Below are 17,342 nucleotides of genomic sequence, written 5' to 3' on the forward strand. Positions count from 1 at the left end.
TCCTTCAAGGCTCAGGGGTCCAAGATTATCTTCTGTGTCTGTGTTAATTGGTTTCCCTTTTCTTTGTTGAAGAGGGTCTGTGCAACCCTTCTGCCTAGTCCACCTTCTTGCCAGAACCTCTCTAATCTATTCTTCATGTGTGTAATTTTGTCATTTTAAGAATGTTATATAAATAGAAACATTATGTAATCTTTTGGGAGTGACTGTTTTCACTCAGAGTAAATCTCCAGAGATTCCTCCAGGTAGTTAGTTATATGTATCAATAGTTTGTTTATTTTCTCTGCTCAGTAGTATTCCATAATATGGATGTACAGAGTTTATTTAACCATGCACCCATTGAGGGACATCTGAGTTATTTCTAATTTTGGCTACTATGAATGAAGTTGCTATAAACTTTCATGTACAGGTTTCTGTGTAATTAAATTTTCATTTCTCTGTGAAATTTTTCTTTTATTTTCATAAATGCCCACAAGTGCAATTGCTAGATTATACTATAGTTGCTTATTTATTTTAAGAAACTGCCAAACTCTTTTCAAGAATTGCTGTTTCGTTTTATATTCCCATTAGCAGTGCGTGAGTGATCCAGTTTCTCCTCATCATCTCTAGCATTTGTTATCGTCACTATTTTTATTTTAGACCTTGATTTTACAGTGTGGTTCTGACTTATGAGGAAGTTCTAACTTATAACAACTCTGTTGTAAGTTAGTTCTTATGTAAGTCAAATACCCCACCCCCTTTTTTTTTTCATTATTATTGCCTTTTATTATCATTGTCTTTGTAAATCCAATCTTTATTTGTCTTTGGGTGTTGGAAACTTTATATGTAAACGTACAGATATATTTTAATATGTACACATATAAAAGCATACACAAATCATAAAAATTTACTCCAACAGTGATTAAGAGTTGGAATACATTGGCATCTTGGTTATGGTAATAGCACCACTTGTGTAAGATTCTAGATCATCTGGATTATCCCTGGAAGTGGAAATGCTATTTCTAGTCACAATATTAGTGAGAGTGGTTTTGTATGTTCCTTTTATCCTTCATGTATTTTGTGGTAACATCTCAGTGCTTCCTGAATTTGCCTGTCAACTTTAGCAAAGCAGGCTGCATTTGGTCCATGTTTTCAAGCAACAAAACCCTGATTTATTTTAGGGAAAAAAAATGCCAGCTAATCCTTTCACTCTAAAAATTGTTTTTATCAACTTCCATCCTTCCTCATTATTCCTTCAGCATTTCTTCTTCAAAACTCATTAAGTCCTGATCTGTCAGTTCCCCTTCTTTGTGATCTATGAACTGTCCCATATAGGCAACGTCAAGTTCTGAATTCTATGTTCTTGTCATATGGTGCATTTTTCCACTGATCACTTCTATCACATTAAAAACTCACTGCTGTCAAGTCGATTTGATTCATAGTGACCAATCCTTGGGTTTCTTAGGTGGTATCTCTACGAAAGTAGATTGCCCAGTCTTTCTTCTGAGGAGTGGCTGGTGAGTTTGAACCACCAACCTTCTGGTTAGCAGTCAGATGCCTTAGGCACTATCCCACCTATTATCCTGATGAAATGTTTACAGCATTTTCATGCAATTCTGCACTCTTTTCCATCTTCCCTGCATGCATTTTCCTGTAACTTCCTCCCGGGAAGATGCAGTGTTCCAGATAACATTGATGGTCATAAGTGCGGTTCCTTGTAACTTGAATATATTGCAAGTCAGGGACTGCATGTAGTAATAATTTTGTGTATGTAATACTGGGCCTGTCAGTTTTGTTTATAAATCCAGGAGAGGGGTGTGTGAGTTACGGCAACTTGATGGGGTTTTAATGGTTCTTGTTTTGGTTTTAAGGTTTATTAAAACTTCATTTGTAATTGATTTGTCATGTTTGAGAGTTCATTTCATCAAGATTTTTTAAACTTAAGAAACTAAAAATTACTTAACTAAGAAATACTCTCATTAATTGTAACTGCCAATCTGTGTTTCCTTAACTCCTTAATAGGTGTTAAAAAAGATATCGAGAAGCTTTATGAAGCTGTACCACAGCTTGGCAGCGTGTTTAAGATAAAGGACAAAATTGGAGAAGGTAATTTCAGGACATATTTTATTATCTTTTACAAGATTTTTTTCCTTACTATTTTCCTGGTATAATCTTGATTTTCATTATTTTTTTATAAATGTACCCCTTCATCTTCCTAAAATATTAAGACCATGGCTATGTTACTAATTATGGTAGTAGGTTTTCTCTTTTCGTATGTGGAGTGAGCAGTCCTACTTTATTATATTATTTTAAATATTAATATACTAATATTTATGGTAATTAATAATTCTTTAAAATGAAAAAATTAATATTCAAATGGGGGGATTTGATCAAAGAATTCAAATCTTTTTCCTTTTTCTTCATTGCAATTAGGAAGAATAGTACATTGAAACATACATGAAGCCTAAGATGGCACAATGCGAGTGATACAGTATTTATAGGATGGCCAGTATTAATGTAAATACCATTGAGAGATTAGTAGTGGTATTGATTGAAGGGTGACTTTGGTGCATGAGTGTGAAGGAAATGACAAAGTAAAAGTAAAAACTTTTTGATGACTATTTTGAGAAGTGCCAAAACAGTGAAAACTTCCGTTTATTTGGTTATTTTCTTTTTACAATAAAAACCATCAGATGAAAGACTAGGTCAGTGGGAACAAAGAAATGATGATTTGGGAATTTTGACTCAACAGATTTTTCCTTTAAGTTCGGATTCATAAACTTTGTTCTGGGCAACACTGATAATCACTCTCCCCCAACAGACTGATAGTTGTTTTACAGGGGAGGGTGTTTTAAGATTAAATGATTTGGGGAATGTAGCATGTTATAGCTCTCTTTTGATTATTTATGATATACTTAGCACATTAAAGGCTCTGAAATTCTTGAAGTGAGAAATCTTATTTGTTGTAATTGGTATTTATCAAACTTAATTGACCACCAAATCTTATTTTTTTCCATTTGGTTTTATGTTAAATTTAAAAGCCCATGTGGTTTTGCGAGTTTTTCCCCCAAACTAAGATTTATGGTTGTAAAGACTGGTACTCTGGTCTTTAGAAAGTAAGTTTAAATTATGATTATAGAAAAATACTAGAGTGAGTCATGACCATTAGAATATATGATGCTAACCCAGTCAAACATTCACTGTGGACTGTTGGCAAATTAACATACCCTCTACATATGTTAAGGAACCTTGGTGGTACAGTGGTTAAGCACTTGGCTGCTAACTGAAAGATTAGCAGTTCAAACCTACCAGCCTCTCCATGAGAGAAAGATGTGACTGTGTGCTTCTGCAAAGATTGGAGCCTTGAAAAGCCCATGAGGCAGTTCTTCTCTGTCCTGTAGGGTCACTATGAGTCAAAATCAACTGGTTTAGGTGGGGTGTTTTTTTTTTTTCCTGACATTAAGGATGTTGAACTGAGGACAGTTAAGAATTTGTTAAAAACAAATTTATTTACAAGTATGTTTGCTCTTAGGTTCACTGTCACTAAAAATGGTAGATTTACGGGTTTCAAACAGTTTGTAGGATCTATTTAGTATTGTTTCATTAACATTTTAAAAAATCAGATGATGAAAAATCTAATAAATTGTTTTACAGGCACTTTCAGCTCTGTTTATTTAGCCACAGCACAGTTACAAGTAGGACCTGAAGAGAAAATTGCTCTAAAACATTTAATTCCAACGAGTCATCCTGTAAGAATTGCTGCTGAACTTCAGTGCCTTACAGTAGCTGGGTAGGTAATATAAAGATGACTGTGTGTAATTTATAAGATTTTCAAGTGGATGCTTATCAGAGATGATAAAATTATCCCTGGATTAAACATATCCTTCAGTCAAGTGTTTGCAGTTCATTAGTACTTTTCTTCTAATGGTAGAAAAGTATTTTCATATTTTACTGAGAACAGCAGAAACATCTGGCTTGTCTTTCTCATTCTACTGTACTTGAGGAGCCATCCTCATCAACATATGGGCGTGATCTAGTATCTTTCACTGTCCCTGAAATGCCCTCCCTCTTCCACCTGCCCTGTCATTTCTTTGCTTCCTTTCATAGCCAGACTTTCCAAAAATTATCTGCACATACTCTTTTCCCTTCTGTACCTCCTCTTCCCTGCACAGCCAGTTTGTCCATCCTCTAGGCTAAACTGAATCTACTGAGTTAGAGTCTGCTGTAACTGCCTTCTTACCAGTTCCTGGTCATGTGAACTCTCAGTGGCATTAAACACAATTGATTTAAACCATTGTCTTTTGGCTTCTTTATCAGCCTCTCATTTTCAGTATCCTTTGTGGGCTTTTCCTCTTCTACCTGACCCCTCTGTGTTGGAGTCCTTAAGTGCTTGATCCTGGGCTTTCTTTAGATAGTATCTTCCTTAGATAGTATCAGTCATTTAAATATATAATAATGATTCCCAAAAGTGTATGTCTGGCCTCAGACCTCTCATCTTAATTGGAGATTTGTGTATATCCACCTACCTGTTTGACATTTCAAACATCACAAACTTGATATGCCCCAATTGAAATCATTAATCTGCTCTGCTGCCCCAAAACCCCACAGCAATAACCTGTTTTCTCATCTGCCCATCTCAGCAAATAGGACCCCATTTATCCAGTTGTTCAAACCAAGAAACCCAGGAATCAATTCACCATTTTTCTCCTAAACCATATCAATTGTCCTGGCTATTCTGCCTCTAAAATATATCTAAAAACCCTTTACTTTGTGTCACCACTACATAGTGCTACCTCAGTGCAAGCCTAGACTATTTCTCTTCCTTCTAGTTACAGGTTCTCACTGATCTTTAAAATAAATGTTTGTAACATAAATTGGATAATATTAGTTCCACCATTTAAAATCCTTCAATGGTTTACCACTGTACTTTGGGAAAAAAGAAATCTAAACCTTATCATGACCTTTTAAATTTCTGTTTAACCAAGGGGTTACTTACCTCTCTGACTCTCCCAACCTTATCTCATACCAGTCTTCCCACCTCTCTCACTCTATCCAGTTTCTTTAATTTCTCAAATTTGTCTCAGGAACTCTCTTACCTTTACAGCTACTGCCCTTGCTCTTTCCCCATTTGAAAGACCCCTCCTCAGTCTTTGCATGTTGACTCACCTTTCTGATCAGAGCAAGAGTGACATTGCTTCAAAGTGAACTTCTCTGAACTAAAGTTACTTTCCTATTTTTCATTGCTATAGCCCCTTTTGATTTCTTTCAAAACTCTTGTCATAATTTATCACCATTTGTTACCTTGCTTATTATCTGTATTTTCCACTAGATAATAAAATCCATGAGGGTAGAAATCATATTTTATTCGTCATTGCATTGCTAATGTTGAACATAGTGTCTGACAGATAACAATGCCCACCAAGTAAGTATTGAGTGAATGAACTAGTTTCATTGTTCCACCCCTCTGCTTCTTATGGAAGACAAGATGGTGAGATGGCAGCCTCTCTAAAGCATAATTACATACATTCTAGTCCTCTCACATAAAGTCATTCCTTTGTTTTCCCACACTTTCTGTATCTCCCTCTACCACTTTTCGTTTCCCTCTACTTCAAAAAAATACATGCTAAAAAGAATCTTCATCTGATCTTGCTGGCCTTCTAGCTTCCAAACTGTTTTTCTTCTTTCTTTTGTCAGATATTTCAGGCAGATTGTCTTCATGCTTTGCTTCCACTGTATCTTGTTTTCCCTCCTGAATTTTTGTTTGACCTCTTCCTTTCTAGTTAAATTGCTCTCTGAAAAATTACCCAATAAATCCACTTTATCAGACCAAAAGCCTTCCCTCAGGCAGGCTTTAGTCTCTTTGACTTCCATGTTAATCACACTTTCTTTTAAAACAGCTCACTTTGGTGATATCTGGGCTTTCTGTTCCTTCTTCCTTATTTTTCTCTGCAATTGGAGACTGTTTCCAAGGCATAGTTTCCTCTTCCTCTACTCTTTTTCATAGCTTTAGGTGTCATTTCTCTGCAGGTACTCATACTGATTTCTCACTTAAGCTTTAGTCTCATATCTAGATACCTCTATCAAAATGATGAGTTTTTGGTTTAGATGCTGCTTTGCCTGGTTTCTTTACTTACTTTGTTGTTATCCTCATTCCTTTACTTACACAGGCTCAAATCCATGAAAATCACCTTTTCCCCATTTTCCTCCTCATTGATGAGAGCAGTATAGTGGTTAAGAGCATAGATAGGGAGCAAACTGCCAGGTTGGAATCCTGGCTGTATGACTTCACTAGTCATAGAGAACTTCCTCTTAACCTTGGGGAAGTTCCATAACTTCTCTGCCTCAGTATCCTCTTCTATAAAAAGGGGTGCCACCTGTTTCACAGGGTGGTTCTGAAGGTTAGGTAACCTTGTTAATATGTGTGAAGTATTTAGAACAGAGTTTGGCATATAATGAATGCTCAGTAAATTGCTAGCAATTACTGTTATTTTTAAATGTATTTACTACTCAATCATCTGTTACTCAGCATCTTATCATGCTATGTGTCATAATTCACTCTTGTTATTCATCTCTCATACTGTCGTGTCCCCAGTTGGTTATACTTAACTTTATGCTTAAATTGTGTGGTAACCTTATAATTGTTACTGGTTTTTCTTTAAAGAAAGCTATCTCCTTATACAAGTCAGTTAAATGTGTATAATATCTTATGTGATGATTTTAACTTTGTTTTCTAGTGCTATTTATGCATTTCTAAAATTACACTGGAAAAAAAACACAATTTCAGTTCATTTGACCTTTTCTCTAAAGTTCGTTTTACATTTTTCCACTAGGGGGCAAGACAATGTCATGGGAATAAAGTGCTGCTTTAGGAAGAACGATCATGTGGTTATTGCTATGCCATATCTGGAGCATGAATCCTTCTTGGTAGGTTTGAATATTTCTTGAATTTCAATTACTTAAATATTTAATTGAAAACAATTTTATGACTTCATTTATAACTTTATTTTAGGATATTTTGAATTCTCTTTCTTTTCAAGAAGTACGGGAATATATGTTTAATCTGTTCAGAGCTTTGAAACGCATTCATCAATTTGGTATTGTTCACCGTGATGTTAAACCCAGCAATTTTTTGTATAATAGGCGCCTGAAAAAGTAAGTATGAGAAGTTTCTAGAAAATACTTACACTTGAAGACTGTGAGATCCCATGTCTTAGTCATCCTAACACTGGAGTATCCATGGGCAGATTATTTCAGATTTTCATTGGGTTTAGGGAAGGGAAATGCAGTGAGAAAATCAAATTGTACTACTAAAGTAATGTGCATACATCATTTGATATACTGTGGTTCAGTGAAAATTCACTGAGCTAAAAGTCAGGACTTTTAGAAAGGGTCTAGTTCTGCTTGGCCTTATACATGCCTTTTAGTTCTGAGCTTCATTTTTCCTCCCTAGTAAATGAAGAGATTGAACCATATGATGATCAGTTTCTGTTTTATGTATTTTATTGTGCTGATTATATATATACAAGCATTATAAGTTGAAAATTACTTAAATATTGCTGTTTGTACAGTGGATCATGTTGTGTATGGTAAGAATAGAACTGTAACTTTTTTTGGACTTTCATACCCTTGGCTTATTTCTACCTCCTTTAATTAGATTTTAAAACCATGGTTTTAGTTTATTTTTCTTGTAAATTTTTTAATTAGAAATTATATGCTATGATGATATCTCTGCCTCCACTGGAGAACAGAATGCTAGAGAGAATGCTTTTCTCTTGAATTCTTCTTCTGCCTTGTCAGTGGCAGACTATTGGAAAAAGATTGATTGATTGGAATGTGTTGTCCTTTAATTTTAATCCTCATTAGCTATGAAATAGTTACTTTGTGTGAAAGATTTATTTTTCTTTTTTCAGTAATCTGATAAATTGTTTTTTTTTTTTAATTGTGATTTGGGTGAAGATTTACAGAGCAAATTTACTTTCCATATAGCAGTTCACATACACTTTGTCTCATGACATTGACCACAATTTACCATAATGCAACAGCTCCCCTCCCACTTCCTCCTGATAATTACCTCTTCCCTGTGTCCATCGCTTCATGCCCTCCTGCCCCCTGAGCTGTCTCCCTGTGCATAAGCAGCCCTTCTTTCTCCCATGATTGTTCTCTCCGAGGAGTGTATCTACCTCAGGTAAATGTTCAAATCACATGCCTGTCTTTTGCTTGACTGGAAGCCACAGGTGTGGGTTCAATTCCAGACCTGAATGGCAGCTAGGTTCCATAGTCTCAGTGGTTCCATCAGACTCTATCGGACCAGCAAACCTGGTCTCCCCCCCCTTTTTTTTTTCTCCAAATGATTATGAGTTTTGTTACACATTGTTCTCCCTCTCTATCCAGGATCTCCTACATAGATCCCCCTTCCAAGTGGTTGACATTGGTAGCCGGGCACCATCTAGTTCTTCTGGTCTCATAGTCGTGTAGGCTGCAGATTGGATGGTGTACCAGTCACTAGGACTGATTGTATCCATGAATTTTTGGTTTTCTTCATTCTTCTTTGCTCTGGACGAGGAGAGACCCATCATTGCATCTAGATGGCTGCTTGCAAGCTTTTAAGGTCCCAATCGCTACTTGTCAAAGTAGAAGGTGGAACAATGTTTTGTGTAGTATGTTATGCCAGTTGAGCTTGATGTCCCCTGCAACTATGGTCCCGAGCCCACAGGTTCAACTACTCAGTCCCTCTGGGTAGCTGGCTGTGACCAAGCAGTGACTACCACCTTCTCTCTTGTCAGCTCTACTATACACCTGGGAATTCAGATCATACACATAAACTTATAGGACCATTGTCTGCCAACCCTGTACATGTTCTTGGGTACACTCCACACTTCAGAGACATACCTACTAGTTCAGCCTGTCCACCCATCTGTCCATCTGGAATCCAATAAATTCTTAATTGTTCCCCCCCAAAATTACAATTTCTGTATGAATATGGTTTGAGATAAGATGTTACTAAAGCTTTAATTGTTACAAAGAAGTAAAATTACTTCATTCTGTTTCTTAGGTATGCCTTGGTAGACTTTGGTTTGGCCCAAGGAACTCATGATACGAAAATAGAGCTGCTCAGATTTGTCCAGTCTGAAGCTCAGCAGGAAAGTTCTTCACAAAATAAGTCTCGTATAATCACAGGAAACAAGATGTCATTGAGTGGCCCAGCACCTAAAGAGCTGGATCAGCAGCCTACCACAAAAACATCTGTTAAAAGGCCCTACACAAATGCACAAATTCAGATTAAACAAGGAAAAGATGGAAAGGTCTGCCTTTTATTTCTTAAGTACTAACACTGCTTCAAAAGTGAACTCTTTTAGCCAACAGAGGGTGATATAATACTAGGCTAGCACTGGCAATTACATTTCTTTCTTTCTTTTTTTTTTTTTTCCTTGGTATTTGTTATTTGTGTTCAAGTGATTAGATTTTCATGAGAGTTTCACAGAATCATTTGCTTACTATTTCAAAACTAAAATTTACTGGTAGATGGATAATATCTTTGTTACTGTATATGGCAAAATTGGAAAATAATTTCTCTGTAGTAAAGTTCAGATTATTCTTTTTGGCAAGAAGCTTAGTTACAGGAGAAAAATTGTGAAGTGTCTATCTCCATTTTAGCTGCACAGCAAAATGTAACATTCATGCAGGTGGTCTTTGGATTTTTTTAGGTATATATATGTGGGTTGTGATAACATTGTATGGGTGTTAAGAGTTCTGTCTAGACTGTTTTCTCCTTTCACAGAAGTGCTTTGATGCCTGAGAATGACTTGGATGCAGCTGTTTTTGTTTTATGTCACTTAACTCTTTCAAAACTATGGCAGAGTACAGCTGGCAGAAAGTGTTACAGATATATTCCTTATTTTCCTTGTTTTTGTTGATATTGTAGGAGGGATCTGTAGGCCTTTCTGTCCAGCGCTCTGTTTTCGGAGAAAGAAATTTCAATATACACAGTTCCATTTCACATGAGAGCTCTGCAGTGAAAGTAAGTAATGTAGCATAATAGTGCAATGATCAGTCAGTCATACATTGAAGGCAATTTAGGTAATGACTAGGTTAGCATTTATTATCAGCAATTTTTTAAAAGTAGAGTTTTGCTTTCATACAAGGTATTACTGTTTTGAACATGGAATAAAACTTTTCTTTTCCTCAGCTTTTATCTGAATTGTTCTCATAGAGTTTTTCTTTGTTTTTGGTTAGCTAACTATTGTTGCTCTTTCCTTAGAGGAACATGTAGAACATTAAGGTCTTTTCTCTCATCATCTGCTAGAATGTGAGCTCCCAACACCTAACACAGTTTTGACACACAATTAATTGCATAAAAGTGTGTGTAAAGTTAACAAAATTCTCATCAGTGATAGATGTTTTTAAATATTCTGTGACACCTAGACAGCATGAGCAACTAATTAAAACTCTCATTTTAGCCATTGTAACTGTTCAGTTTACAGCTCTGAAATGGAGTTCGACACTAGAGCATAGCTGTTTTAGACTCCTTTAAATACATCAGGAAAAGTTCTAGTAAAGTATAAGTCAGCTATTTTATTGAATTTGGGCTAATTAGTAAATTTAAATATAAGTTTACTGCACAGAAAAAACATTAAGAAAGACCTTAAAATATTAATAGTCAACTGTAGTTTTTTACAGTCATATAGTACATCCAGCAATTTTAAAAGTTAGGCTTCCACTATTCATTTTTGCCATACCAGTATTTGAAGGCGTCATGTGAAATGTCATGAAAATAGAAAATGTGACTTTTCTTTTGCAGCTTATGAAGCAGTCAAAAACTATGGATATACTTTCTAGAAAGTTAGCAACAAAAAAGAAGGTTATTTCTACAAAAGTTATGAATAGTGGTGTGATAAGGAAAACTGCCGCTTCTTGCCCAGCTAACCTGACCTGTGACTGTTATGCAACAGATAAAGTTTGCAGTATATGCCTTTCCAGGTAATTTGTTTTGATGCTGTTGTAAAATCACCAGGATATTGTCAGACAAGAGTAGAAATTACATTGATTTTGGTGGGTGATTGATGTAGTTGAGTGAAAGGGAATGACTATACACGACACAGGTACTGATGTAGAGCTGTACCTTGAAGTGCAGTTCATAGCTTTTGTCATGTTGTTCATTTGACAAATATATGCTTTTTGGAAAACAAATTTGCTTATATGCAAATAACTTTGAGAGGAGGAAGAAGCTTTTTTGGAACCATTCAGTTGCACATTTTTCTTGTTGATATATCTTTTCTATTTTATTTCTTTATTCCTGTCTGTGTAGAATAAACAGAACTAAATAATGAAGCTCCTCTCTCACTACCACTTCCAACTTTTTGCCTCATAAATTTCTCCCCCTCCTTCAAGACTTGGCTTTCATAAAGCCTTTCCTTATTAATTCAAGTATATAAGTGAATAAGTATATCAGTAATTACTCCAAAAGAATTATTTTTTATACTTCTGAATACCTGTTTTATTTTTTAATTTCTCTTAATCTACTTCTTATGCTTGAAAGTTACTGTAAAACTTCTGAAATAACACCAGGGAATTAATGGGAGAGGGAGGACAAATGCAAAATCTAGGCTATTTAGCATACTGGATCCTAATTTGCTTTATAATAACTTTCATTTAAGTAGATGCTAAGGAACAAATTACTGTGAACTAAGTTAATGTTATTTTTTAGTCTTTAGTGTTAAACTTTAATATGACTAGAAAAATCTCATTTCTTTATCATAAGGCGGCAGCAAGTTGCCCCGAGGGCAGGTACACCGGGATTCAGAGCACCAGAAGTTTTGACAAAGTGCCCCAATCAAACTACAGGTATGTTGCGCTGGAAATAAAGAAAACCAAGAAACAAAACCCATTGCCATTGAGTCAGTTCTTACTCATTGTAACCCTATAGGACAGAGTAGAGCTGACCTGTCGGGTTGCCAAGACTGTAATCTTAAAAAAGCGGATTGCCACATCTTTCTCCCACAGAACAGCTGGTGGGTTTAAACCACTGACCTTTTGATTGGCAGCTGAGCACTTTAACCACTATGCCACCACAGCCTACTTGGAAATACCCAACCTAAGTGAAATTTGATTGTCCTAGATATATTTTCTTTTTTGATCTTTGTGTAATATGACTAACATTTGTGCTCTTCTAATTAAATTATGTAAGCATTTCTAACTGTCACATTCTCATTTTTGAGATATGGCTGTTCTATATGAAAGTTTCAGGTATTGTTACTTTTTTTTTTTCCATTTGTTTGTTATAGCTTACATTTTGTATATCTACCTATAAGACAGTCTTACTAGGAATTTTGTTAATTTCACTTTTGTGAGGATAAAAATTGTACTTAGGTTTTGCCAAGGTTATTTATTTATTATTTTAAGACTTAGAACATTTCATTTGTTTGCCTGATCTCAAAAGTCTACTGTGATTCAGATATTACTGTGTGTATGATTATATTGTCTTTCATTATGATGAAAACAATGTTAAGTAAATTTTTGAAAAAGAAAAATGTCTTCTAGAACTTAAAGGGTTGATATGTAACCATAACCCAATAAACTCTTACTGATTGAATAGATGAATCCAGCTATGCACTTGGATTATGGTTTTAAAGAAAATACTTACTCTTTATTTGTTTACTCTGTGCTTGCTATTGATAAAAAATGATTGAACCAGTCTGTTTACACTGTAGTCAGAATGCACACTCAAATTTGGTAATCTGTTAAGTACAGTGATAAACTTCTATACAAAGCATTCTAGGGTTAGGTCTGACTTACCTTACCTGAGGGATTATGGAAAGAAGTTCACGGAAGAGAGGACCTGAGATGAGAATGTAGATTGGGGTGGGAGGTTGGCATTGAGCCATAAGCATCATAGTCTAGTTGTGGGAAACTTTCAAAAGCCTGAAAAGAGGTAGACAGGGTCAGTTCACACTTGTTAAAGAGTTTAGACTGTATCCTGTAGGTATTGGAAAGTTTTTCAAGGATAAGAGATGACAATATTGTACTTTAGATTAGTCATTCTGGCAGGTGTGCAGAGATGATAGATTTTGGAGAGTAGTAGTCTGCAGTGGTCCAGGTGAGCAATGATAAAAGCCTAAATGAGGGTGTTGGTAGTAGGAATGGTAGGAAATATGAGGGATTGGAGAGGCAGAGCATAGTGAGTAATTATGTGGGATTTGGGTAAGGACTGGTGAGAGGAAAAGTTATCTTAGGATGTTTACCAGATTTCTAGCTTTGGGGACTTCAATGAGTACCAGTGACCAAGATGGAAAATAAAGGAGGAGGAACTGATTGATAGGGAAATGTAAGGTTGGTGTGGGGCATAATTAGTTTAGGATATTTGTAGATGTCTGTTTGTCATCCAGATAGACATGTCTAGCAGAATAAAAGTAAATTTGAAATTCAGGGAAGGTGTCTAGGCTGGAAATACAGTTGCATGTCAACATTATATGCTTGGTAGTTAAAACCATCCGGTAACTGGAGATCAGTTGAAAGAGTATACAGAGGAAGAGGTTGGAATTCTGGGAACCTCAGTACTTAAGGTTGGGAAAAACATCGAAGGAATAATTGGAGGTACCCATGTCAAGTTGAATTCTAACTCATAACAACCCTATAAGACAGAGTAGAACTGCCCCATAGGCTGTAATCTTTATGGAAGCAGACTGCTACATCTTTTTCCTACAGAATGACTGGTGGGTTCCAACCGCCAACCTTTAGGTTAGCACTTAACCACTGTATTTAACCACTGCACCACCAGGGCTCCTTTTAGTTAGTAGTACAAAGGGAACTAAAAAAGGTAGGTGATACTGTGGCCAAAGGAGCTCTGGTAGTGTAGTGCCTAAGGCACTTGACTGCTAACCAGAAGGCTGGCGGTTCAAACCCACCAGCCACTCCTCGGAAGGAAGATGGGGCAATCTACTTCTGTAGTGATACGGACTTGGAAACCCAAGGAGGGGTCGCAATGAGTCGGGTCCGACTCGACGGCACATAACAACAACAACTGTGGCCAAAGGAATAGCACAAATAACTTTATGATACTGAAAAGTCAACACCTAAGAGAGAATATATCCCCAGAAGGAAAGTACTTCTTTACATGAAGCTGTGCAGCTTCTAATCTTAACTACCAGAATTGTAGAGATTAGTGTTTCTGTAGCTATAGTTGGAGTTAGCACGTGACTGAAGAAAAGTTTTCAATGTTTAATACTTTTTACTAAAATGAATTTTTTTTGCTATTTAAAGTATATTATTTCTGAGGAGCACCCAGTTTTGCCCATGTAGCTATTTTTTAATTTCCTTTGAGTGTGTTTACTTAGTGTTTTCTGCCAATGAAGTATTCTTTTAAACTTACCAACATGCTGCTTAAGAAAGAGAATATTATGTGTTATGTTAAGGATGTAGACTGGGGATTCTGGATCCTGACCGTGCATTACAATCACCTAAGGAACTTGGGAGTGGGGCATGACGTCAGAAAATTTGAAGGCTTCCAAGGTGATTCTCTAATATACGGAAAAGTAAGAACTACTGATTTAGATGACCAAATTATAGATAAGGGATTTTTAAAAGTTTGTTTTGTGTTGCAGCAATTGACATGTGGTCTGCAGGTGTCATATTCCTTTCTTTGCTTAGTGGACGATACCCCTTTTATAAAGCAAGTGATGATTTAACTGCTTTGGCTCAAATTATGACAATCCGTGGATCCAGGGAAACTATCCGGGCTGCTAAGACTTTTGGTAAGCGGTTTTATATTACAGCCAAAACAAATGCCTTTATTTATCTCCTACAAATTACTTAGTAAACTATTACAAAATTCTCTTTACAAATAAACATACATTCTATCCATAAAGTTTTCTAATCTTAGGTAGAAAGTTTCTCAATTGATTAAAAATAAGTTGCCTTTGTGTAGGAACAGTTAATCATCACTTGAAATTCTCCACATACAATCATTAAACTTACCAAGTATAAACTATTACACTTCTCTAGTATTGGAAGTTCAGCTTTATAACTTTAAATAGAAGATTAAAAAATAAAATCTTGTTTAACTCCCTGTAATTGTGATTTGACATTACTGCAGGAATATTTTTAAGCTTATTAGCTTTAATTTTTTTAGTGTATATTCATCAAGCATCAGATGCCCTGTTTGGTGTTGTGTATATAATAGTCCCCCACCTTAAATGATACTAGTCTATATCAACAAGTAAACAGTTAAGTGTACTACAGTATAAAGACAAGTAGAGAAGAGAATAAAATATATGTTAGTTGTCAGGCTCCTTAGGGTTAGGATAGGAGAAAAGAGAAATGAACAGGATATCTTTATTGATGTAAGAATATATTGGGCATGGGACATCATCTCCTTAGCCACATAAGTTCTTGTTTCTCAAGACTAGAACGTGCAGTGTGTGCTTCATAGTACACCTGGGAATTATCTCAGCCTTGCTCTCGTCAGCAACCTGAACTCATTCATCTGCCCTTCATATGTTTATTATAATTAATATTTTATTAAATATATATAACTTATAATAATTAATATTTTCCAAACAGTGCGTATCATTTGATCAGCTTTCCACCACACGATATAGAACACCCCTCTGGGACAAAGTTTTAGTCAGCCTATCTCATAAGTGGCTGGACTGCCTTGTGCCCAAACCCAAGATCAGTGGATCTTGACCAGGCATGCATTTCAGAATTATCTGAGGAACTTCAGGAAATACATATACTTGTCCTACCCTTCTTCTTGGAAAATGTGATTCAGAAAAAATGCAGTCTTGAGAAGGTTCAGGCTTATTAATTTGAAGAAAACAAACAAAAAAGACCACCATGATTCTGACCAAGAACTACTTCTGGTCTGGAAATTGACTGCTCCTTGTGTAGGCACCGATGCCATGTAATCCACCAGGAAAACTGGTAGTTGTGGAGAAAGCCTCAGAGGCTTACCAAAAAATGTTTCTGTAGCACAGTCAACCCACAATTACATTGTAGACTTTTTATTTCATACTATTATAAGAAAATTTCATTTGAGAATAATAGGGTGAAATAAACCATTCATATAAAGGGAAAATGATCATCAATGAAAAGTGTCTTGGAAATGGTATTCTTACAGGAGTATATTTTATTCTCAATTGAGAAAACTTTCATCTGATATTAAGTAACTTTATGAGCATTTTGTTTAAGAATTTAAATCTCCCCCATCTGAAGTCAAAACTAAGACAGTCAGCAATGAAAGTACATTTTCTGAAATAATAATACTATATAGGCAGTCCTGATGGACAACTCCTACTTGCCTTTTTTTCTTTTTAAATTGTGATTTGGTTTACAGAGCAAATTCACTTTCCATACAGCAGTTCATGTACACTTTATCTCATGACATTGATTACAATTTACCACAATGCACCAGTTCCCCTCCCACTTTCTCCCGATAGTTTCCTCTTCTCTGTGTCCTTCTCTCCCGTGCACGCCTACACCCCGAGCTGTCTCCCTGTGCATACATAACCCTTCTATTCTCCCATGATTGTTCTCCCCAAGGAGTGTTATCTACCTAGTGTAAATATGTACCTCATATGCCTGTCTTTTGTTTGGCTGGAAGCCACAGAAGTGAGTTCAATTCCAGACCTGAAGGGCAGCTAGGGGCCATAGTCTCAGTGGTTACATCAGGCTCTATCAGAATAGCAAACCTGGTCCCATTTTTATTTTCCCAAATGATTGAGTTTTGTTCCACATTGTTCTCCCACTATCCAGGATCTCCTACAGAGAACCCCCTCTGAGTGGTTGACAGTGGTAGCTGGGCACCATGTAATTCTTTTGGTCTTGTAGTCATATAGGCTGAGGATTGCATGGTGTACCAGTTGCTTGTACTAATGGTTTCCATGAATTTTTGGTTTTCTTCATTCTTCTTGCCTCTGGATGAGGAGAGACCCATCGTTGCATCTAGATGACTGCTTGCAAGCTTTTAAGATCTCAGTCGCTACTTGCCAAAGTAGGAGGTGGAACAGTGTTTTTGTGTAGCATGTTATGCCAATTGAGCTTGATGGTCCCCTGCAAGTATGGTCCCAAGCCCACAGGTTCAATGACTCGCTCCCTATGGATAGCTAGCTGTGACCAAGAAGTGACTACAACCTTGTCCCTTGTCAGCTCTACTATATACCCGGGAATTCTTACAGAACATACTAGTTGTTGTTATCTGCTGTCCAGTCAGACCCAACTCATAGCAACCCCTCCTTGGGTTTCCGAGGCAGTATCACTATGGAAGTAGATTGCCTCATCTCCCTTCCAAGGAGTGGCTGGTGGATTTGAGATATTTCAACAGACAGATGCCTCATTGGAGGCACTCACTCAGTTATGCCAAGAGATTTGGA

General features: G+C 36.4%; 1 protein-coding gene across 1 annotated transcript in view; it reads left to right on the forward strand.

Moving 5' to 3' along the window:
- The window catches only part of CDC7 (cell division cycle 7), a 53,170-nt gene that overhangs the window by 21,900 nt on the left and 13,928 nt on the right, over positions 1-17,342 (forward strand). Inside the window, exons 2-10 of the mRNA XM_007936043.2 lie at positions 1,999-2,082; positions 3,631-3,766; positions 6,807-6,900; positions 6,986-7,128; positions 9,029-9,278; positions 9,899-9,994; positions 10,775-10,953; positions 11,735-11,817; positions 14,574-14,723. Of these exons, the coding sequence (XP_007934234.1) occupies positions 1,999-2,082; positions 3,631-3,766; positions 6,807-6,900; positions 6,986-7,128; positions 9,029-9,278; positions 9,899-9,994; positions 10,775-10,953; positions 11,735-11,817; positions 14,574-14,723 (1,215 nt within the window). The remainder of the gene's footprint in view (positions 1-1,998; positions 2,083-3,630; positions 3,767-6,806; positions 6,901-6,985; positions 7,129-9,028; positions 9,279-9,898; positions 9,995-10,774; positions 10,954-11,734; positions 11,818-14,573; positions 14,724-17,342) is intronic.

Source organism: Orycteropus afer, unplaced genomic scaffold (assembly GCF_000298275.1).
Source record: "Orycteropus afer afer isolate SDZICR_OR568_19922 unplaced genomic scaffold, OryAfe1.0 scaffold00033, whole genome shotgun sequence".
Classification (NCBI taxonomy): domain Eukaryota; kingdom Metazoa; phylum Chordata; class Mammalia; order Tubulidentata; family Orycteropodidae; genus Orycteropus; species Orycteropus afer.